Below are 23,773 nucleotides of genomic sequence, written 5' to 3' on the forward strand. Positions count from 1 at the left end.
TTCTTTCCCCTTCTTTTATTGTCATTGCTATTTATTATCTATCGCTTTCTCCCTCTTTTGTTAACTTCTTTTTTCTTTGAAAGAAGACTCACTAAAGAGAGAAACCGGAAACCCTTGGGGCTAAACGAAGTCAACATCAATCCCAACTCCGGAGTTTCTGCCCGACAACGAGGAGTTACTTTTACCGGGCCCGATACCCGCTGGCCGCTATCGGGTTCCTTATCTGTTACTGCCTTATCACTCACAGATCTACAGTACATATACTAGTACGTCTCCGTCTCTGATAGAAGCGTCGGGAAATATGGCGCTCGCAAGCAACGAAGCAAGGAGTAAATCAATTACCTTACATCATACTCGCTCGCTGCTTAAATGGCCCATCCAAAGTCATTTCATATCCATGGCGTCTTATGCGCGAAGATGCTGACTCTGTCTCCCATTCCGCGGACAGATATTTGCCATGAATTAGATCATATAAGGCCAATAATTGACCTATTTTCACATCCATAGCCTGTTTTTCCCTATTACGCATGTAGAAACAGGAATTTTTCTCACATTGACTCTATCCTCCTGTTTTTGAGTAAAAGTAACTGAGGATACCAGCTTATTGCAGGAGAACTAATAATTAAAATTCTTAGGCGTGGATTGAGATCTCGTGGGTCTCGAACGCTTTGATCATGGAATACTGGGGAGAACGCTAGGCCGTAGTCCACCCGAAAATGCCCCCATACGTAAGTGCCTAGACATACCTTCCAGTTCTTAGAGTCCTGCAAAGGTGGTTAGGAGAACTTGGCTATTTAGCCAAGAAGAAGATTTCATTTGTGTGGGAAATGGGCGAATTGGAAGGGTAGAAGTCGATTTAAAACAGGTCGGTCTGATATGAACCTCACTCACTATTTGGTGTTGATGCCGTTTCAATCCATTGTTGAGGCATGACTTTGCTTTTTTGCATAGCCCCATAGTATGGGTTTTACCATGATGGAACTGGTTGGGAATGGAGTATGTCGTATCATTTTCAATGGATGTGGAAACATAATAAATGCCATTTTCCCATTCTAAGGCCACATATCTATCAATTCCTTTTTTCCATTAAGTTGTGATAAAATTCATTGCATGCGTGAACGTTATCCCCTTCATCGCCTATTTTTTTTTTTTTGAAGAAGAAGACGAAGAGGTCCCTTGTAATCAGTTGATTAATATCCCATTCGTGGTCAAGTTCGCTGCTAGAAGTTTGTAATTAACTTTTCACCCTAACTTCACACACACATATATAGGTATGTATATAATCTGTGACCCATCATCAATCTCCCCTCGTCCCCCATCTCCGCGTCTCATCTCCATCTGCCCATTCGCGTTCGACATACCCAAGACGCTTCTTAACCTCAACGACAGTACGAGTATCACCAGTATTCTTACCTAGATTGTCCGATAATTTGATGGCGGGCCGGCCGCCGGCAGACGAGAGTTTGATGACAATGTTTAGCGGCACGGATTTCTTGTGGTCGGATAGCTGCGTGAAATCATCTATGTGAGATGTTAATAAGGGTAGTGAAAGGAACAGAGAAACAGAGGCACCCTTGTACGACACAAAATGGAGAAAGGGGGAAAAGGGCAACGTACTGGTAAGGAACGTCCCGACACCGAAGACAGGTTGGAACCCTGCTTCCTCAGCAACGACCTTGTAGTCCAAACACAGCTGCAGATTCAGCGAGTCGGAGAAGACAAGCGTTTTCTTATCTCTAATGCCTTCCTTGTCGTAAAAGTCACGCACCATCTTGACGAAGTTGACTGGGTCACCGGAGTCCTGGCGCACGCCCGTGAATGCCTGAGCGTATGTTCTGGTCCTCGAGGCATTTTGTTCCTCGTTGGAGGGATATTTGGTAGGCGCCTCGATTGGTGGTTCTATGTGGGATAAGTTGCCTGTTGTAGAATTGCCCTCCGTGAAGGAGGCTAAGGTGCCTTCCGCTCCTTGCGTTGCTGTTGTGTAGTTCGGTATCGGCTTGCGAAAGGCATCTAGAAAAGCGGGTGTGCCAAATGTATCGGTTAAAGCTATTCCCAGAACCTTCATGGTCTCTTGTGTTAGCCTCATTGAAAAAAGCTTCCTGATATGTCAAAATTGCAGGCTGCAAAATAACACACTGACCCCTTCCCCAAAACATCCAAGCCAATATCGCAAAGCAATTTCATTGGCATTCTCATAATTATCCGTAATAGCGGCAATTCCCATATACCACTCATGAGCAACAGTACCCACAGGAGTAACACCGTGCTTCATTGCGAAATGCACATTGCTAGTGCCAGACATCGCACCTTTCCATCCTTTCACCTTGCCATCAGCTGCAGCGCGACAGAGGCCCTTCATAACCAGACTGTGAGTGTGATAACTCCTTCGCCTCCGCGTGCCGAATTCAGAGAAAATACATCCATGTTCTAGCAGGGTGGCGCCCTTTCGATATGCCTTCTCTTCCTGGTGCCGATAATCCCAGTCACGATCGCACCATTTAAAATATGCTTCACTGGCTAGTGCCAAAAGGGGTATCTCGTAGAGAATAGTCTCCACCCACAGGCCATTTATTGTTATGTTGATATCTCCAGTATCTGTTTCCGCGCCTGTGTCATTTATAGGGGTGAAGGAGATGTGAAGCTGCCCCGCAGGCTTGAAACGGAAGGATGATAAGAACCACAGGTAAGCAGGGCTAAAGTATGGACATTGTGACTTGAGATATTCGTATTCCTCAGTTGTTAGAGAGATATTTGCAAGTTCTACGGAGAGTCAGAATGAGAAAAAAAAAAAAATTAAAAAAAAATTAAAAAAATAAGAATAAAAACAGTGCATATTCAGTCGATGAGGGATGGATCTACTTGGATCGGTCCTTTAGAAAAATAAAGAAAGAAAAAGGGGAGTAATGTCACATACTGTCAATTTCATTCTTCAGCCATGTGTAAGCGGCCCTGGTAAATTTCATATCACTTGTCCGATTGGTGAGAGCATATGTTACTTCTGCACGTCATACATAGAGCGCAGCGGCCCGGTACAGACCCCACGCGGGATGGGTCATTGGTTATTAAGGACTCGCCAATTAACAGCTGTAAAGAACCAGCTGCGATAATAGATTTCAAAAGAGAATTAAAGACCCACTCACCAGCATCGGGGAAGTATTTGAGCACCGCACATTGCATGGTAAGTTTGTATAGGTCTGTATCAAGCAGGGAGAACACCCCCTCCGGCACCGAAGGAGGGGTTGAAGAGTCACTCATGGTTTAGTGCTCGGGGACGCCAAGGAGTTAATGGAGACAATGTAAGTAAGGAGTGGGGGATATACGTGTCAAGCAGCGATATCAAATAGGAACTGCCGTGGTTGAAGATGTCCTGATGCGATCTTGTAGATTTTGGTGTCAGCGGGGCCATATGTTTGCTCTGTTTGCTCTGTTTGCATAGATTTTTGCTCCCGTCTATCGGCGACATCGGTGGCACCATTGGCATCTAGAAGGAGATGATGGTGTGATTATTATTATTCTTACACGGGCAACTTGATACCTAGTTGTCCACCCACTCTATCAAAGCATGTGTCGTCAAACCCAAATTCGTCCTGAATATAGCCCACACCTTGTATTGCAACTGTGCAGAACCCACAAGCCAACATGATGCATGTGATAAAATTAGGAAGATACAAGGATAGAGGTTAAGATGTGGTGTTATTTACAGATGGTTACTGGAGTACAACACAGATACCACCATGCAATGGCACCAACTGGTTTGAAAAAAACTGCGTGAGGGTGGATAAGTGTGTTATTCAATTCCTAATGCAATATATGCCCAAACGGATAGTTATTACTAAAAAAGAATAAAAACCCAAAAGCACGAACACGAGCAAGCAATATCGGTTTTCAAGACTAAAGAGGTATAATAAGAGAAAACGCCAGGGTATGGATGCATCGAGCTGACACGAGATAGGAACAAATACATGGTCAAATTAAAAAATTAAACGAAAATCATCGCCATCAATGACATGACAACATTTCGATCAGGGATTAGCAAGGCATGATTACAACATAGCAACACAGGCGCGAAAAAAAAAGACATTACAGAGTTATGGTAAATTAAAGGATAGTAAGACAGAAGAATGAAGAGAAACGAAAAAGTAAAAGAGCATTTGCCAAGAGCGGGGAACGGGAACGGGAATGGGTAGTAATGTGGGGTTGGTTAGGTGGTGCGTGGTGCGTAGTGCGTAGTGCGTAGTGGGGTGAAAGAGGCGCTGAAGGGGAAAGGGAGAGTGAGCCTCATGCCGAAACAGCATGCCACAAAAACACCTCGAGAGCCAAACAAGGGAGGGGTGAGGTAAATCAAGATTCAAAACGGAGAAAGACCAGGGAGATGATGTGGGCGAAGGGAAAAGCAGGGAGCCTGAAAATGCACTATCAAAACACACCCAACAAGCCATCGGTCAGCAGGATGAGGCTGTTTATGCACAACTCGTGATTTGTTAGGTTGTGGCATCCATGTCCAAGCTGAAGGCACTCGACATGTGGGGGAAGCTGCGACGCAAGGATCTTCTGGGATTGTCTGACGAATATGCCGAGTCGAAGACGGACGCGCCACATAGGCATGGAGATAAGGGTGACAATGGCGGGACGGAGGACGGGAGGGATAGAGTTTCACGGAAATTGGTGCAGCATGCGAGTAAGCATGCATATAAACTGCCGAAATAGGAGCGGGACGATTCGTGCTGGAGATGTGGTATCCCCAATTGATATGGAACCTTCATTCTCCCTGCCATGCCACAGTCTAGGGGTTGTTGTAACAGCTAAAGCATGCATTATTGTCATAATTACCGCCAACCAGCCGATGGAGGACAGTTGCCCCGGCACCCAAGCGACGACATTTGGGTTTGCTGGAGTAATCTGTATCGAGGTCTCGACTGTCAAAGAATCGATGGGTTCCAGGATATGCAATGTGAAGATCGGACATGCGCAGGAAGCATCGCAGTAGAGCAGGGATATCGCGGCAGGGGGGCACTTTGCAGGTTGACAATAGTGTCTGCGGGGAGAGGGGATGAGGTGGGTTGTCCGGGTATGGCGTGGCGGTTGAGCGATCGGGTCCAAGGGGTGCGCCAGCAGCCGTTGTTGAAAATACGCAGTAATGCGCAAACAAAGGCTGGGAGAGTGAGAGCTCCAAGCCCCGAAGGAGGGTCAGATGACTGAGACAGCCGAAGCTAAAAACTACCAAGGTGCTAACAGGGCCTTAAGTGGTTCAGGGGTGCAGAACACGTTGCCAGCCACTCCACAACCGGTCGTCAGGACAGGAAGCCCCATTTAACATTAGCTGGCAAGAATGGGTTCCAAGGTCTAGTTGACCCGTTCCACGTGGATTTAGCTGGCTAGAGCAGAGAAGGTCAACCCGCACCAAAATTTCCAGGACATTGTGACTCTTGTGAGGCCGAGAGGAGTAAGGATGTGTCAAAACTCGTATTTACTTGAACCTTAAGGCGACCGAAGGTGCAGGGCTGAGCGGTGTTCTCCGGGTTTTGGATATTTTCCCAGCCCTCCTTCTCTGAATTGGGAATAGGAGAAATCAGCCGACAGGGGAGGGTTTGCTGACTGGTTGAGGCATCGGGAATCGGGTCAGCAGTAGAGATTTGACGAGCTGGAATCTTATGATATGACGTGGAGCGGTAAAAGGTATGCCGGGAAAATGAAACGAGGGAAAAAAATTTAAAACGAAAAAAAAAAAAAAATTAAAAAAAAAAAAAAATTAAAAAAACAAAAATTAAAATAAAATAAAATAAAAAAGGGCATGCCAGAAAAAGGGATTTTTTGTCGCGATATTTTAGGCCCACAAGAGGCAGGGTGTGAGAAAGCAGCGTATTGCAATCGAGATGTTTTAGGATCCATATCGATGCGACAAGACGAAATTAACAGCCAGCTGCCAATATGACCTGTTTATATACATGAGTTTCGGAGGACGGCCAAGTAGATGAGAAATGGGAGGGCGAAATCGATGGCGAGGATTTAGACGAGGAGAATCATCCACACACACACGCGAACACACAACGATATCCCCATAGTGACGAATTATTTGGGTACCGGTGGAAGAGGACCCTTAGGAGGAGGCCCCGGGCAAGGAGGATATTGACTGGCGGAGGTTGTATAGGAAGGCATTGTGAGAGTTGGAGGACGCTGTTGTGCAGGAGACAGACGCTTGAAGATGTTGGGGAATGTCGAGGGAACTTTAGATATATTCGAGGGTGATTATCTGTAAAGAAGATTAAGGTGTAATTATCAAGTTTGGACTCTCGAGGACCAAGAGGCGGTTATATAGTATATAATTAGTTTAAGGAGCGTGGGAGGGAAATAATAAAAATAGTCCGATTTTTTATTCAGCAAAAAGATGGACGAAGAGAAGGAAGACGAGATATTTATGGCCGAGAAGAGCGAAAATTAAAGAAATAATACAAACGTCAGACAAGAATTAGGTACCCGGTATTTTATATTGCTTTTTTCCCTGTTTTCTTTCTCTCTTTCCTGCGCATTTCCTGAAATTTTCTGCCTTTATTGAGTATTGATATTTACTCTGGGCCAAGGTCCCATTACTTTCAAATAGGTGTCACGCCCGTACACAGGATAATAACGAGAGTATTTGGGCCTCTCCCCAACCCTTTTTTTGAATTTTACGCAGCTACAGGGATGCTTCATGATTCAAAAAAAAAAAAAAAAAAAAAAAAAAAAAAAAAAAAAGAAAAAGAAAAAAAAGAGAGAGGTACGTTTTTCACTGCGGCTTTGATTATTTATTATTTATTTACTTAACTATTTCTCAATTAAGGCGGATGCTGATGAAGTACTACCATCTGATGAAGCTAAGCTGCATCCCAGAATCCTGCATCCCCTGTCAGTGTAACTCCCAGCAGCCATGTGCAGGGCATTCGTACATGTTGAGTCCACACACAGGAGATCAATTCAATCAGAGAGAAGCCGTTCCATGTGAGAATATAACGCGCACATCTGCATCTCCACGTATTCATCATGCATACTATCTAATGATCAAAGGCAAAACAAAATAGTGACCCACATCCCCAGATTTGCCATCGGCTCTGATATCCAACCTTTCCCACGGTTGCGAGGTGGAAAGCGGTGCGACTCATCCTCTGACATAGGGTTCGGATATCCAACCGCGACAAAGCATTTCATCAGATGTGTCATGAATGGTTTGCAATGGGTATCATCATGCATGCTCCGAACATCTGCACACACATTTATCAGCCATTTGCCTCATCCCTGTTTGTAGTCTGCGCTAGCGACCTACTATCTCTGCAGGCAGCGATGTGACTGTATTGGCCGATATGCTCGCAAGGGCTGAATGCGCAGCATCAAGGCCTGCATGACCCAGAGTGCTGGGATCTCGGATCAGGGCTCTCAGGGATGGACGTCAGTGAGTCTGCAATTTTGCGTCGTGGTGGTGGTTGTGGTGACACAATGGACAGGGTTTAATCCTGTCCCTGGCCCTCCCTCCAAACATGGAAGGGCACAAATTGATCGTGGGTGAAACGATTCTTGTTGATTGCAAAAGATTTTTTCCTTCTCATCCTTCGGGAAATTTCCCGGTTTTCTTTCTCTTTTTTTTCCCCCTTAAGTGGGCGTGAAGTTGAAGCAACGAGGAAGCACAATTAAAATGAAGCTCCACTGTGGCGGTGGCCTTTCTCCCTCCAGGATTCTCTCCGCCATCTCCATCGTTGCCCAGCGAGATCGTGATCGTCCTCTTTGTGTTGCCAACCCACACCATCCGCGCCGCACGCCATGCGCCCTGCCAGAGGCTGAAACCTAGCGTATGGTGTCAACTCGAAACACCCAAACCCAATTCGGTTATTTACAGCACTAGTAATCTGTCTGACTCTACCAGTAGCGAAAGTGGAAGGTTGACCTGATTTCACCAACGATCACGGTCCAAAGAATCGAACTCGTTCTGCCACAAACTGAAATTTTCCGGATGAGCCGCACTGCGCCAGCGAACGTCTCAACGACGCTAGCGAGGCACTGAGTCTTCACTGAAGCCAGAAGCGCTGAGATAAAAATACCTGTGTGTCCGATTTCTTTGAGAGAGAAAAACTGGCGAGAATCTCTGTGACCCTGTGATCTAGAATCCCCACTCAATGAGCTTCCCGTTCTCTGTTTTTCACCGTGAGGAGGTCAAGGGCTTCAGAACAAACAGCACTCCAATTATTTACATTCAACATTTAATTTTGTCTACGTCGTATCTTGAACAATCATCTGTGTTAAAAGCGGTCTGACTGGCTGAACCGAATTCCCACAAATAATATCATACGCTCACTAGCTGCAATATCCTGATATCAAAACTTACGTTTCCTATTTTGGGGGAAGATTGCTTTTCTTCGGCATATTTATATTTTGTTGTATCGCCTTGCAAAATGTACCCTTCCATCCAAAATCGATCGAATGCATGGTGCAAACAAATCTATAAATGGATTGATATGCGAGCATTTGCGGGAGAGCATAAAACGAACAGAGACTCATGAGTGTGTTATCATGGCACAATGGAGGCAATGCCTTGCACGTAAAAATCGAGGCCAGATAAACAGGAACGAGGAATTAAACATGCTCTCCCGTTAAGATTGCGGGCGACTGACACTCCGTGGCAGGAAAATACTCCTGCAGATTACCTTAGCCTCCAGCTCATTGCGGCGGTACGTAGATGCCTTGATGCCGAGAATGGGCCGCATAGAAATCTTTTCTTTCATTCATTTTTCCCCCTGGTCCTCCCTTCCTTTTCTTTGTTTTCCAAAAAGCAAACTGCCCTAGCCATGAAACCCCGAAGCCAAAGGTCAACATGCATTGAATCTGGGGATTAAATATTGACGGCGAGATGGGCAAAATGATGGTCTTAGTCTGTGTGGGCCTTGCAGCTAGCGTATGTCGTCCTGAGTCACACACTTGATAGAATGAATATCTGATATTGTTCCAATCTTTCTGCTGGTGTCGTTTGTTCGCTAAGCTCGGTAAATCATGAAGCTGAACAAGTGTGCAACCTACGACAGCTCCTGTATAACCGACGGCTTTATTATTATTATTATTATTATTTACACGCCGCATCATCAAGAAATGGTTTGTAGACCGAATTCAGCTATAATATCATCATAAAATCAATGCAAGCCTCCATGCATGGATCTGCAACTTCCCCCCGTGAATCCCCATCTACCTTATTCCCTACATGGCCCAACCGTGGTTTACAAGTCCTAACCCTGATTCGAGAAAGGTTCCATGCATCTAATTTGCTCCTGCCGCTCTTCCTCTATATTTAGAGGCGCCGAGATATCTGGTTGAACAAAAAATCGGTCAGCGGGTAAAAGTCGCCGACCAGCCAATATATCTACATTATGGAAATTGTCTTCGTCAGGTAAGTTCAATGAACCGTGAATGATGTCCGTGAACGTCAGATAGCATTCTAGAATGTTTCTAGCTCCCAGAACCACCAGTCCGCTCCATCGATCCCTATCCCCTAGACTCAAAATTCATTACCTTGCATTGTAGAACCAGCCTCGAAAGACAAAACAACGACGCTTACGTGCATCACCTCCCTCATGGAGACTTAATGTTGTGTTCTAATAGCCATGCACGTACTGGATGGCGTTTAGCCGTGTGACTGGAAACAGCGGGGACACAACATAAACCAGGCTTCAATAAATACAAGGGGCATGCAGACACTCTTGAGCGTAAAGTTGAAGGGAGAAAGTCATTCACCTGGTGGCCAAAACTTAAAGCTCAATTCCTGGCAAGCTAAACTAAGTTTCGGAGCAAAATCTGGCGCTGATATTGCTATAAACTTACAGAGTTACATGAAATAATCTCGCTACATCGAAAAAGCCATTCATTAAAGATAAAATGCTCCATTCTGACGCTGGCAATACGACTATCAATGATAAATTTATGTACCGTTTCTTGACTCTACTCACATTTTAGATGCAAGGCATGATTCTAAAAGCAGGGGATGTCCCTGCGTTCCAATTTCTAAACGTCTTATTGTTAAGACGTGACCATTTGTTCGTCTTGCTGAAGGCGCTACGATGAGCTTGGTTGCTTTGAAGAATTCTATTCTTCCTCCAGTTGTGTCCAGTTATTTCGTCCACAGCGGCCAGGTTTCCAATGCAATGGAGCAGATCCAAAGTGATTACCTCTCAAAAGCCTGACTTGCGAGAGTGGTTTTACGCGGATTCGGTATATGTTCCAGGAGTTGAAGGAATTCCTCTTCCTCAGGGCCGGGGCAATGAGAGCTGTATGGGACTCCTTACATTTTTTTTTCGTTCCTCCCTCGAGTCACAGGTTTAGACTGCTTAAGGTGATTCGGGATTTTTCACCTTTGGCTTCGCAATGGACCCCAGTCAGATTAACATACAAGCCGCGAATATAACTAAACGAGATTGGCTGGATGTTAAAGAAATATCAGAAATGGCGGGGAGAGTGTATTTCAAGCAACATACACACTTCATAATCTCGAGTCATAAGTCATTCAAGACGCCGCTAGAATATAAATGAGAATTGACAAATGCTCTAACCACTTCATCCTTCTTGTATAGTCTAGGGCACAATCTCTTTCTCCCAGAATACCAGAACTTCTATATCCTGCAGCTTCTGAGACTATTCCGCTTGCCATTTTCACGGCCACATAGCCTCCAACAAATGGTTGGATTTTTCTCCGACCTAACTATGCGGCTTAGACAACCTTAACACTTTTTCAACCTTCTTACAAAACATTAGCGAGCCATGTACGGCGTTGCAAGGTGGGCCATTTTGGACAAGTGGTATCTGGCGATGGATTTCAGCCAGCCGAGTTCATATTCGATATTCGCAATTTACGATAGGGGTCGGAAGACTAGATAGAGAAACTCCCTAATACGCCGTTGACAAGGCAGTTCTCGACATTGCGGCGCATGCCTGGAACTTTATAACCGACTTTGACTGGGGACTCAAAGATCTGCCGTGAACATTACCAGAGCTGAAATCTGGAAGCATTCATTTTCTTTCTCTTCGATTTCTCAATATTTGCTCCGCATAAGTTGAGCTTTGTTCTTTAGCAGCATTCAAACCAATTCCCGCTCCCTGAACATCTAAGCAGCTGTGATGGAAGGATGAGCTGTGTTGCACATATCTCAGTAGTATTTTTCTGCCAACACACCAACCAATTCCCCAGACGCAGAAAAACTGACAAGGATTGCTGAAGCCATGGAGCATTCCACCTTTGCTTTCCTAGAGTCTAGACAGGGGTTGTCCATTAGGTTTCAGTTACTGAGAATTTCGTGGACAATACACCAATCACAAGGATAACAGCGAGAGTTGTTATGAGTCGTAGTTATAAACTCATCACACAATTCTGGGATGCAGTTTATGAGATCATATTGACCACCAATTTGTGAAGGCGGCCTTGGTTCTCTGATTATTTTTATCATTAAGCTGCCGGAAGACTGAATTGCTCTTAAAACAATTCATTGAAACGTATATCTATTGCCTCTTCTTGTTTCCCTATTTATTCCTGGATTCGCTGGGTGTGACTGTCCCTATTGGCTCTTCACTGCCTATTCAAGACTTCGTCCTTACGCTGAGATAGCTGGTAGTCTTTTTCTTGCTTACAACAACCCTCACACACGGTCATGTCCATATACAGAGTGCAGAATCGGTGCTCCGTGCTTCGTGCAAAATTGGACGTCTAAATAAGCTCCGACTTGATATTAGGTAGGCTTGAGAAATATCACGAGGTATGTCATCCCATTTCTTGATATAACTATACCAATGTGATGTTGTTTGTAAACTCTATGTTTCCGGAGGGTTGTCAGTTTCGGAAAGCACTGTAGAGTAGCTGTCTCGATGGTTTGTTTAGTCTCCATCAATATCTGTCAGTCCAGTATTCCGAGGATATAATGGTAGTAGTGGATGAAGACACTATTTGGCCTCCGTAGTGCTCGAACTAAACAAAGAGCGAGTCATAATATATAAAAGATAGCCAGGCCCTCGGCGTATATCATTCAGAAAGTGGACATGCCGATTGAATGAAGCCCGAAACCAACAGGAAATATCGCCACCCATGTTCCATTCTTTCCTTCCGATGTTAAGTGCCTCTCTAGAGATGCTTCACTGGCCCAGGTCCGGGGGAGAGATACCTTGTAGGGAATCACGGGGATATTATACGGAGGATTCTCGAAGTCAGCTACGCGCAGTTGAGGGCGGGATGTTTGGGATTTTTATTGTAAAGGGCAGGGGTGAAATACACCGATGAAAAATTGGCGCAGCATCGGCAACGGATCTCTTAATGACCAAAAATGCCAGGGGGCTGATAGCATACACATACATAACTCTAAAATGATTTCACAGAGGAAAGAAATAAATACATGAACTTTTCCTGTACCTGTGTCTGTCATGTACAAATACAAGAATGAAAGGGAAAAGCCAGCATCCAACATTCTCCACAAAAACAGCATGCAGAGCTGTTTCAAGGACGTGAAGCTCCCGGGTTGTTGGCGAAAATCCGCATTTGCACAGGCCAGGGAGTTCCCTGATTTAAGTTGAATCACATAACACGCTGAAAACATGAGGACTGGAGTTTCGGTTGATGGATGGTGTGCGGATAAATGGAAGAAACGAAAATAGGATTCGGGTCGCGCAAATTGATATATTATATGTATGACATAAATGTAAATGCGGAGCGTCTTGGGTATGCCTCAGATGAATCTCATACAACACGATGCATCGATTGAAAGGCTGAATCCAGAGTTTTAGTCCAACAAAAGCATGGTAGAGGTATGAAAAAAACTCACTCCCGGGGATGACCCAAAGAAAGAAGTAAGATGGCCTTGTATAAAGTGGAATGCGAGGCCTGGAGGGGCACCTCTCGTCAACTCGGCTCGGTACATGCATATGTAAGGAATCGACAATCCATTCTGTGCATGGAGAACCTCAGTATGGCGTCATAACTATATCTAGAACCACTCAGAGACGTGAATTGTTTGCGCATCCTGCAATTTCGAGCATGTTGATGTCACACAAATCACACAACGCCTCGATTTTGAAATTTAACCCAAAGACCGGCACATCAGACTTGAATGAGGCATCCCGGGTGGAAGGTGAAGGTATTGAATGATGCAGACCGATGTTTTATGCCTTGCCACAATGAACACGTAGCCAGCTAGGGATGCCCTAAACTGTGTGCCCTTTTTCAGCTACCACCTTCACACCGAATGACTTTCACACATGACTCGTTAGTTGAGCCTTGGAGGAACCGGGGTTATGACGGTGCAAAAACGTAGCTGATGAATGAAGCTGCATCTGTGCTTAACCCTCTTCAAATTCCTGAGGGGCCTGTGTAGAGATCCATTCTTCCATCAATGCTTGCCCAGCTGGTACTGTATCGGGGTTTGACCTCGCTCTATCGCCCTTCCGGGCGATGAGAAGACACAATATCCTTTCTCCTATTATGAACCCTTTATAGCTGGTGGTTAAGCGTGGTTTCTTGTCTTGGGGTTCCGGAATGGGTTCGACCTGGGGCTTTTTTCGCTTCGTGACATGCGTGTCCTCACCATCGTTATCGGTTTCCGCATTAGAATCACTTTCTGTACAATCCCCTCTTCTTCTTCGCCGTCGGCTTGTTGATGACTGGATGCCTTCATCAGCTGCATGGATATCCTGCAAGTTGATCGGGGTTTCCTCGTCGCTCTCTGGTAAAATAGTCGATATCGTCAAAGAGTCATCGGTAATGGGGATCGGAGTGTCATCAGTTCCAGTTAATTTCCTTGAGTTACTTTGGATTTTGGGCGGCTGATCGTCGAAAGATTTTAGTTTTGTAATAATTGAGTGGGTGGTGCCTCCCGCACGAAGGAAAATAGAAACCTCAAAATCATCTATTGCGACGTGTTAGCCATACAGTAGTTGCAGGAAGCCTCATTAGTAAAGTAAACTAGAAAATAATACCCTCTGACAGGACGTCCTTTACGGGCTTCGACTTCTTTGTGCGAGCTCGTTCAGTTTCCTCTCGCAGCTTCGGAAGGACTAAGGGCTGTATGCTCTTGAATACACGGGGTAGAGCTGGGTCGCGGGTATCAAGCAACCAGCGTGAATCGACCGGATTCTCAAGATATATTCTGCATTCAAGCACTGAGTATTTGCTGACGCGAAGGTAGCGTCTGATTGGAGGCATCGTGAAAAGGCTCGTTGAAAGTGAAGGAGCTGAGAAGCATCAATCTAGTTGACACGGCTTCTATGCTGGGATGCTTTCCTTCTTCCTCACCCGCAGCTCAATCTCGGCTCGATTCATTCATCCATTAAGCAGCTTAATTCATTCAACTAACGCTCGATCACTTTGTACCATTGCAGTAATGCAGTAAAATGAACGTGCATCATATATATGTTTGTCTTGTTTGTCTTACAAAGTCACTCTAGGTATGTGTGCCTAACTTGACAGCCAAGCTTTGACGCAGTTCACCACTTTCTCGCGGGTTACAATTGAACGTGGTTCGAATTTTTGCCCAGGAATTTTGAACCACCTGCCATGGTCCAACTTTGTCAATTAGAGTTGACTATACTCCGTAATTAATACAGTATTCCCTCAACGCCATCCCAACCTGTTCGTTTTCGTGAATTTACTACCTCCTCAACCTGTTCTTGTCTATGGGTTTGCCAGGTCTTTCACACTCGATTTGTGAAAGGATGTTCACCGTTGATTCTCCATCATTCAATGTTCCATCTTGAACTCCTCCGGCCTCCGTGACCACTATACTGTGTGACTCATGCGAATTAAAATTGGACAAAGATAAGTCGAACCCATGGGGATTACCTGCCAGTGCGTGTCTGTGCTTCGGCCATGCTTCCCCTCCTGTGTACGACGGCCGACGCCGAGGGTTGTTGGATCGTTTGAGAAAAGTATAGAGAGATCCGTATGAGGAAAAGCAGGATGTCATCACTGCTATACTGCTTTCGATCATGGCCCAAAATACCTTCCAGCTAACAGGAGGATGGACACCAGGGTAGTTGAGAGATATAATTCTGATGAGGGAGGTTGCAACGATGATGAGTCCCAACGAGAACAGGCATATAATGCCTAACTTCTGAGTCCAAGGTAGTCGGGATTTTGCAATGAACGAGATTGGAAGTGCCATAACTGGGGTTTTTGACGGGGAATTAGCCGTTATTTTCGAAGAAAGTGTTTAAAGAAAATAGTGAGAAATGCTAATGGCTGTTCGGATAAAAAATAAATGGTAGTTTACTCATAAAGTCAGTCACAATGTCAAGAGCCGCCCCAGTCTTCAAAGTAATATTATTACGCCGTATGTCATCTGAGTCCGCGCAGGGACCTTTTTCCAGTTAGCGACTGGGTTCATAAACTCGACACTTATGGTTTCGTGAAATCTCTGTACCTAAGTAGAACTTGACACAAGTCGCTGGTTCAAGTGATAAACTGGTCAAGCCCAATACAACGGTGGTAATAGTAACAACCCACCAAGGTCTTCGAAAGCCAGGAATATTTTTAAATATCCTCCACATCAAAGCCAAAAAGCTGGCCTTAATTGCGTAAATGATGCAGTTATAAAGCACATCGACCGTGAATGATAATTTCAACATTGCGTTAAAGTGATGATGCCATCGAGGTGATTCGACAACAAGTGTCTCATATGCCTCAATATGATGAATGCAATATAGGGCAACGATATCTATGGCCAAGAGGAATGCGTATCCGAAGGTCGCGAATGTGTCTTCCCAGAATAGTCGACGAACAAACCGCAACCGAAACCCCAAACGAATTGCCATGAGAACCGTACATATTGCAAAGAAGGGCCACTCCGCAAGCTAGAGATAGAAAGAGAAGTTAGAAAGATTGAAAGCAAATCGACAGAGAGAATTGTTATCGCTTGCCACCAGTGTTCTTTTGGACAAGCCCCCAGCACCGGTGACCCTTGCCATTCTGCCTGATGCTTCTCAAGCATTGGCTTCCATGAAGTCGAGATCGCCCCTGGCAACTTCAGGCGCACAGAGACAGTATCAGGGGCATCCTTTGTTTCGCCCGTAGGAGAGAATTTGTCTTCCCATCAGGGAAAGTAATTAGATGAGGATGTTAAGAGGACAGGGAAATTTCGTGGGATTGCTGTGGACTCAGCACAGATGGCGCTGTAAAAAGTTTTGACTGACACTAAGAATTTAAACTGAAATACTCATACCAGCATCAAGTAATGCTGTTCAATCTCTTGATCAAAGAGGTATTACCTTTCGGAGGGTTTCAGGGGTCATCAATGCCTGTGGCTTGCCCACTAGCTCACTAAACATTGCTCGATGGCAAAAGCAATGACATTTCCACTAGTAATGAGATTTCAGTTTAAATTCTTAGTATGAGCCAAAACTTTTACATGAGCCTCCGCACCGAGGATGAAATACGCTCAGGCATTGAAGATGAGGCCTCATGAGATGGACACGACCATGGCCATGGTCAGGCCAAAATCCGCCACTTTGGTCGGTGCACATGCATTTCAAGACAAATGTGGATATTTTGAACTTTAATTGATCAGATTTGCTTGGTTTTCGGTGAGAGTTATATGAAAAGTTATCTGGTTTTGCCTGAAGGACACAAATGTCATGACGGCCAATTTATTTCTCCTTGATCAATCGGCCTAGTGTGGCTCCTCAAAGAATTCGTTGTCGCAGTGAGGGCCTGATCATATTGGACTTGGCTGGCAATTGGTCTTTGTGTGGACAAGTCAAATAACTTCATATCTGCGAAAAATCATTATTCGAATCGAGTCCTCATCATCATTAGTAGTTGTTTTGGGGGATCGCTGTCAAGAGCGATCACCGCTCCTCAGTCCGCTTTTCGACGGAATCCTTCAAAATTTAATTGATACTTAACAGACCACTCACATCATCTATGGGCGGGAATCGTCGAGATTACAAAGTTAAATGCATGTTCATCGTGAACATTCGGGCTATAAAGCCCCCGAAGAAGGATTTGGGTTATGGACTGCTGTTCCTGGCTGTCATGCAAATTTGTTGCCCATACCAAACATCACAACTATGACTGACATTGCAGAACTAGATAACTATCCTTTACTAACCCCAATTTGCCTGGAGGTGGACGATTTTATCAAAAGGTTTAGAATAGATGGCGTTGCTTGAGTTCAGGTACTGAGTGAAATATCCAGGCAAACCCGAGGGCAGCGTCCAATCGATGACACCCTCCAGATCGATCAGCAAGCCAGAGGCCCATATCGTTGGAGGTATTGGATTGGGTGGTTCGTCCCCTCTATATCACAATGGCGCTGGTGGTTGTTGAGCGTTTTTGCTCCAGTGGCCCAATACCTATATTGCCACATTTCACCTCGCTTGGCCGACGAGCAAACTGTTGAGAGGTTGAGAATTATTTCCATAGTCTTATAGAGATGGGCAGGAGACTGGCCATTTTGTTCGATCTCATAGTCGCTCACTCAAGAGGCCACACGAAAAATATGTAAATCTCATTGCATACCTCACATCGACAGGGCCCGGAGTTTGAGTTAAAAAAAAAAAAAAAAAAAAAAATATGGGTTCATTTTCCCAATATTCCAGCAGCGGAATCGCAGAAGGGAAGAGAAGCATGCGCGGGATGCCTTTGAATACAGCCATGAATATAAATAGGGGGAACGCATTATGAGTAACATCTACTCCGTATTTACTTTTCAATCCTAAATAGCCAACCAAGATGCTCATTATGGCCATTGTGTTACATAATGCTTTGACTCTGTGCAAACGGCGGGACAGATGGAATTGTCCTAGACTGGGAACGATTGAAGTACTGGACAGGAGAAATGAAGAAAAGAAAAGAGTAGACACAAGAGAAAGAGGACAGGTGTCCGGGTTTCTAAGTGTGGTGAATTAAATTTCAAGGGCCTGGGCCAATGTCTATTGGCTCCCACATTCGCTTTACATCCATACATAGATGTTATATATCTAGATTCGACAAACAAACATATCGATGATCTGAAGGTCTGGAGATATATAGTTTCAATACTACCTACCTGCCTGTCTGCCTACGTATGATATGAAGTTCGGGTGATTTACAGATTGTTCTGTGCCTCCACACCAGCCATAATGAAGATATAAATAAATACCACTATTCATACTCTGAATATTCAGAGATTCTTGCAGATTATATCTAACCTCGAAATTTTTTTTTTCTATATTATGAAATATATCAATGATTTAACTTGATGTTTTGAAACATTTTTAAAAGATAATTACATATGTTCATAAGTCACAAGTGAGTGACATTTTCAATGAAATACTTATGAATGGTGTATAAACTAGAGATAAGATAGAAAAATCAGAGAGAGAGAGAGAGAGACTTGATATGTTCGTTTTAAATTGATATGATTACATTAGATTTTTTCTTGGATAACTCTGTGAAAGCCCTGGAGCTTACTATGAATTCTGTAAGTCGATCGGTTTAGATGTCAACAGGACTGGACAGAAGTTCAAACTCTCACTTGGTTTGCTGGTGGCTTTGAAGGTCAAAGACAGACCATATCACGTGGACGATATGAACAAGAAAGTGGAACCTCGGGCACCTCCCAGCACGATTGTGATCAATACGTCTTATGCGGTGGAGGAAATCGACTACCTCATTTGTATTATTAGCAACCTCCGTCCTCCATCAATAGAGCCGTGCCGTTCACTCTCAGGCTGGTGAACAGTGTCAGAAACACTCCCAACGATTTCAGAGCTTCTCCAGCTCCTTTCCAGGTGCACACCTGAGTATATACGTTCATATTTGTTGGATAGCAAAATCAAATCGGTTCGCGGAAATAGGTACGCCATAACCTGTGCACAACAAACTCAACGCAAACCTAGCCATATATGAGGGTGTCTGGCGCGTGGGACTGAAGGAACAGGAGGGAGGAAAGGACTAGAACAAGGGAGCTTGTCAAAGGAAGGAAATAAAAGGAGAAAAACAAACTATGGTATTCGAACTACATATTTGGGGCCCAGCATTTGGGCTGCCTTCGATCGACCCACAATGTATTTCGATGGTTGCATATTTTGCTTTGGCCGTCCCCATGAAGTTAAGAGGTTCTGATGGGGAACAGGAACAGTGGGTGTTGGTAGCGGACAGCGATCCTGGTATGGTTCCAACTAGTGAGTAACGACCTTGTCATTTCACATATCAGATTCGCTGCTGTTTTCCGCCTTGCTCGCTTTCCTTTTAAGGTGTATGCGGCTTATCCGTCTCCTTTACTGATTAAAAATACTATGAGACCAGAATACGGATGCTAATTAATGGGTATTTGCAGATGAACTACCAGCGTTATGGACCGGAACGAGGTGGATCAGTCGATTCAGGAACATCGTAGCATACCTAAGCCAATACTCTGACGGAGAATGGGACTTGGATCGGTGGATGGGTCAAAAAGAGAAAGCAGATTGCATAGCGTATGTGCATGTTTCTACCAAATCTAATTTCATTTTGAAAGCAAAGCATATGAATTGCATTACAGGACTTAACAGTGGCGATAACAGGTTCTCATCCTTTCTCGAATCCCAAGGCCAGCCATTGATTGACCTTTCCTTATACGTGTCGAGTGATAATTATAACAATGCGACTTCCCAGGCCTATGCATCGTTTCTCCAATGGCCCAGCCAATGGATAACGCCACCACAAATTCGAAAACTGGCTAAGAAACGCACAGAATATCTCGGTCTTACATCCCTTGATGTCGATGTGATGGTGGAGGAGCAGAGACATCAAGCGCGGGATCCCAGTAGCCTAGCAAGCAAAATCCCCAAAAGCCTTATCCGCAAGCGCCAGGCGACAGTGAGCGATATTTTAAACAGGTCTTCAAAACAAAACCAGATACGACTGGAGGGCATGGCCAGCGCATTTGTGGCACCTCTAGAAGAGCTTCTGGGGCGGAAAGGGTATCTGTTATCATCGGAAATTCCGTCGAGTCAAGATTGTTTGGCGTTGGGTTATCTCTCCCTGGCCTTAGTTCCAAACCTTCCAAACCCGTGGTTGAGAGATGCTGTCACGGAACACGGACCGCAATTAGTGGCCTATGTAGCCCGATTACGGTCGCGGTGTTTTGGCGATGTGCCAGTGGAGGTGTCCATGGCGTTTTCAGAGAGCGTGGGGGTGGCATCGAGCCTGCCTTGGCGAGCTCCGGAGCTGGTTAGCCTTGGAGCAATGGGAAAGCGGGCGTTGGAAGGGATAGCGGATTCGATACCAATTGTGCAGCAGATCAGAGCCAACGCTAGATTGCAACGGGCGGGAGAGCAGGCGCAGGGCCCCTGTGAGGAGAAGGAGATAGCAGCGAAGGTCGCCACGATGCAGCGACGAGAGTTATATACGTCGATAGCAACTGTATTGGCTGGCCTAGGGATGTTTGTGGGATATGTGTTGTATACGGGGTTCTTCCAGGCCGAACAGGCTGCTGAAGAAGAGGAAGACGCGGACGAGGAGGGTGAGGAGGAGGAAGATGAGGAAGTAGAGGGAGAAGAAGAAAAGAAGGCGGACTATCCAAAAAGCAAGCTCCAGAATCCAGCTCAGGAGGAGCCTGCCGGTGATACCCAGAAGCCCATGTCGCCATTGGGAGAGGCGGGATCCATGCTGGGGATTTAGTTTGGATGTTATCAACTTCTTGCTGCGCGATCCATTGGGCGTATTATGTATCATCTACGTTGTACATCTCCCTTCTTTCTATTTTCCCTGCTCTCATTAATTCCTCATATCTTCCAAGGTACTTTGAACCCACTTTTTGATTCGTCACAGAAAAAGGCAATTCTATGCTGACTCAGCACTTCTGACCAATCACCAGCGTCCCCGCGGTGCTGAGTCAGTTATTTTCCCTTTGCCCCCAAGGTCCCCGCGTTGCTGTGATCTGCATACCGTACGATACCAGATTGCGAGCTGTCTGCGGCGGGGAGTGGCGCAATATCGCGTATTGCGCATGACACTCTGTTACGCCGCATCCACTTTGTGGGCAACCATCAGCGGGCGGCTCCGCTTTATATAGGGCATTCAGACAAAAGACCATGCGTGGGGTGTTGCATCTGAGATTCCCGCCCGATCTCAGGCTCTGTGTGTCTATATTTATTGTCCTTTCCATGCCATCCCAGCCCTAATTCCCTGTATTACCTCTGTTCTGCACGGTTTTCAGCCGGGCGTTCGGCTTTGATACCACATTCGCTATTTGGGATTTCTGGTCACTCGCTGTTCATACCCCCTCCATTGAATGTTCTTTCGTGGCCCTCGTTTCGCCAGCCATGTTACCTTCCGCTTCTCTCGCAGCTCTCCTGCCCCGCGCCGAAGAGGGCAGTGCTTCTGATGCCTGTGATACAGGAAATGAGTTTGATGGCCGTCTGGGCCTGCGTATATCCGCAGTTTTTGTAATCCTGATCGGTTCCTCCTTTGGTGCCTTGCTCCCTGTTTGGGCTCGATTCGCGTCTCCCAAGCTTGGAAAAATGCCAATGAGTGTCCTCCCTTGGGCTTTTTTTGTTGCAAAATACTTCGGTTCAGGTGTCATTGTGGCGACAGCTTTTATCCACCTCCTTGCACCCGCCCATGAAGCTTTGACCAACCGCTGTTTAACAGGGCCCCTTACTGCATACCCCTGGGTGGAAGGGATCACGCTTATCACAATTATCGTCCTTTTCTTCACTGAACTCATGGTCATTCGATTCGCTCGCTTTGGAGATGGACATATTCCCAAGGAGATTGAAAACGGTTCCCAGTCGCCCAGCCAGGTCTCGCATTCCCAAGACCAGCAGCCGGAAATTGCACCTTCCGATAACACACAAGACCATATGGGCCAGAATCACGAGCATCTGGCGAATTCGTCTTCTTCCAACGAGAACAACAACAACAACAACAACAACCACTCCCGTCTTACAGAGAAAAGATCGCTCCACAACCACGTTCAAGACCATCACCACCATTCCCACAGTCATGGTCTCCCTTCCCTCGTAGTAGATTACAGCGCGCAGCTAACCTCCATCTTCATCCTCGAATTCGGCATCATTTTCCACTCAATCTTCATCGGCCTCACTCTCGCCGTCGCCGGCCAAGAATTTGTAACTCTCTACGTCGTGCTAACCTTTCACCAAACCTTCGAAGGTCTAGGTCTAGGCTCGCGTCTCGCAACAGTCCCCTGGCCGCGCTCCAAGAAACTAACACCATACCTGCTTGCCATCGCCTTCGGCCTCTCTACTCCAATTTCCATTGCCGTTGGCCTGGGTGTTCGCATGACATATCCGGCGGAGGGGCGGACTACGCTGATAGTGAATGGCGTCTTTGATTCGATATCTGCGGGCATCCTGATATACACAGCTTTAGTGGAATTGATGGCGCATGAGTTTGTATTCAGCCCCTCGATGCAGCGGGCACCACTCCGGGAGGTGCTGGCTGCGTTCGGACTTCTCTGTTTGGGCGCAGGGCTGATGGCCCTGTTGGGAAACTGGGCTTGATATTTATTTTTATTTTTATTTTAGATGATATACTACTTTAAAACGGTTATCATCGGTTGGTCTTTTTATTTTGACAAAAAGTTCAGTTGGTACATATATATATATATATATTGGGATTTAATATGGTTTGGCCAGGTTTGGTTTGGAGAAGGGAAAAAAAAGAGCATTGATTTTATGCATACCTTTTCATTGATCTACTCGTGATTTCGAAAACATTTTTCCTTTTGTCTTGGGGCCAGCGGGGCCGGGTTTCTGCTAGCGATGAAGTCCATATTTGATCGGCGACGTTATCCCTTTGTATTTCTTTCCCCCTGTGCCTGCGCTGTGTGACTTCGTTATGTGGCATCTACCTGCATCTAGCTATTCTAGGGTCAGTGGCTTAGTGGACCGAATAAGATTTTTTCGGGCATTTGCTTTCTTTCCCTTGGAATTCCATTTTTAGACAATCGTCATAGACATTTTTTAAGAGGAGGATTCTTGATACGGTGAATAAAGAATCTGGAAGACATACATGTAGTAAGTTGCCCATCTTTCTGCAAAGCACAAGAATATATCTAACTTTAAATTTCTTGTGTATCTTCATCAAAACAGCCCTTTTACTTCACCAGCATTTATTGCTGTAATGACATGTGTTGTTGAATTTGTGGAGGATAATGTGGTTTTTCATTCAAACTTATAAGGGTAAGCAATTGCATCATCAAGAACAATCAGTTCTATCAATCTGCTATCTCTTCTTTTAAAAATTTGAACGACTTCGGACTCCCGACTAGTGTCACCTCTAATACTCTGTGCGGTATCTCTACGGAAGGGCTTCTTTGTTCTGAATAGAAAGACAAGAATGTGCTTTTACTAGTGGCAGCAGTTGATACGACAAAGCCACATCGGTGAATGTGTATATGGAGACTCAACTTGCAAACTCAGCAAATAGTACAATTGACGATATTTTTGAACGAGTAAAGGGAATTCTAACTGTTCCCAATGACTCCAATCAGCATATGAATTGTGTTGATATATAACTCATAGAGCACATTCTGGGATGCAATTTCTCTATAGATCTCTGAGCTAGAGTGGGAAGAGAGTATAAATGAAATATGAAATGAGGAGCAGGGATTGGATTTCAGAATAAAGATCTGATTGCGCAATTGGTAATACAATATTTTACCCTGTGAGAAATTAGATGTTGAGAGGGCCTAATTTCAATTTCCGTTGCATGTGCCGTGCGTGTGTTGTTTCATCATTGCTAAACCCTAGGTCAGCATCAGATCCCTTTGCTTCTCAGAAATGGAACCTGATCAGGAAGTTG

The 23,773-nt window shown here is 45.2% G+C and overlaps 7 protein-coding genes across 7 annotated transcripts; 4 read left to right on the top strand and 3 right to left on the bottom strand.

Annotated features, from left to right (window-relative positions):
• Positions 1–1,178: 1,178 nt before the first annotated feature.
• Positions 1,179–3,323, bottom strand: HCBG_07315 (nicotinate phosphoribosyltransferase; the record flags this gene model as incomplete). Its single annotated transcript, XM_045434364.1, has 5 exons — positions 1,179–1,521; positions 1,618–2,046; positions 2,137–2,760; positions 2,915–2,998; positions 3,141–3,323. The coding sequence occupies 5 exons, from the start codon at positions 3,253–3,255 to the stop codon at positions 1,298–1,300; spliced, it is 1,476 nt and encodes a 491-aa protein (XP_045285155.1).
• Positions 3,324–4,280: 957 nt separating this feature from the next.
• HCBG_07316 (uncharacterized protein) lies at positions 4,281–5,379 on the top strand (the record flags this gene model as incomplete). Its single annotated transcript, XM_045434365.1, has 4 exons — positions 4,281–4,331; positions 4,486–4,678; positions 4,841–5,186; positions 5,253–5,379. The coding sequence occupies 4 exons, from the start codon at positions 4,281–4,283 to the stop codon at positions 5,377–5,379; spliced, it is 717 nt and encodes a 238-aa protein (XP_045285156.1).
• Positions 5,380–7,641: 2,262 nt separating this feature from the next.
• Positions 7,642–8,321, top strand: HCBG_07317 (uncharacterized protein; the record flags this gene model as incomplete). Its single annotated transcript, XM_045434366.1, has 1 exon — positions 7,642–8,321. One exon carries the CDS (start codon positions 7,664–7,666, stop codon positions 7,814–7,816), a length of 153 nt encoding a protein of 50 aa, XP_045285157.1.
• Positions 8,322–13,326: 5,005 nt separating this feature from the next.
• HCBG_07318 (uncharacterized protein) lies at positions 13,327–14,188 on the bottom strand (the record flags this gene model as incomplete). The annotated part of the gene is made up of 2 exons (XM_045434367.1): positions 13,327–13,892; positions 13,963–14,188. The coding sequence occupies 2 exons, from the start codon at positions 14,186–14,188 to the stop codon at positions 13,327–13,329; spliced, it is 792 nt and encodes a 263-aa protein (XP_045285158.1).
• Positions 14,189–14,440: 252 nt separating this feature from the next.
• Positions 14,441–16,308, bottom strand: HCBG_07319 (uncharacterized protein; the record flags this gene model as incomplete). The annotated part of the gene is made up of 5 exons (XM_045434368.1): positions 14,441–14,534; positions 14,638–14,761; positions 14,825–15,148; positions 15,405–15,834; positions 16,249–16,308. 5 exons carry the CDS (start codon positions 16,306–16,308, stop codon positions 14,441–14,443), a joined length of 1,032 nt encoding a protein of 343 aa, XP_045285159.1.
• Positions 16,309–18,654: 2,346 nt separating this feature from the next.
• Positions 18,655–20,728, top strand: HCBG_07320 (metaxin; the record flags this gene model as incomplete). The annotated part of the gene is made up of 3 exons (XM_045434369.1): positions 18,655–19,146; positions 19,302–19,440; positions 19,528–20,728. The coding sequence occupies 3 exons, from the start codon at positions 18,969–18,971 to the stop codon at positions 20,624–20,626; spliced, it is 1,416 nt and encodes a 471-aa protein (XP_045285160.1).
• A 471-nt stretch (positions 20,729–21,199) lies between these two features.
• On the top strand, positions 21,200–22,884 carry HCBG_07321 (membrane transporter; the record flags this gene model as incomplete). Its single annotated transcript, XM_045434370.1, has 1 exon — positions 21,200–22,884. The coding sequence occupies one exon, from the start codon at positions 21,271–21,273 to the stop codon at positions 22,468–22,470; it is 1,200 nt and encodes a 399-aa protein (XP_045285161.1).
• Positions 22,885–23,773: the final 889 nt, after the last annotated feature.

The sequence above is a fragment of the Histoplasma capsulatum genome, assembly GCF_000150115.1.
Source record: "Histoplasma capsulatum G186AR genomic scaffold supercont2.11, whole genome shotgun sequence".
NCBI classification, from domain to species: domain Eukaryota; kingdom Fungi; phylum Ascomycota; class Eurotiomycetes; order Onygenales; family Ajellomycetaceae; genus Histoplasma; species Histoplasma capsulatum.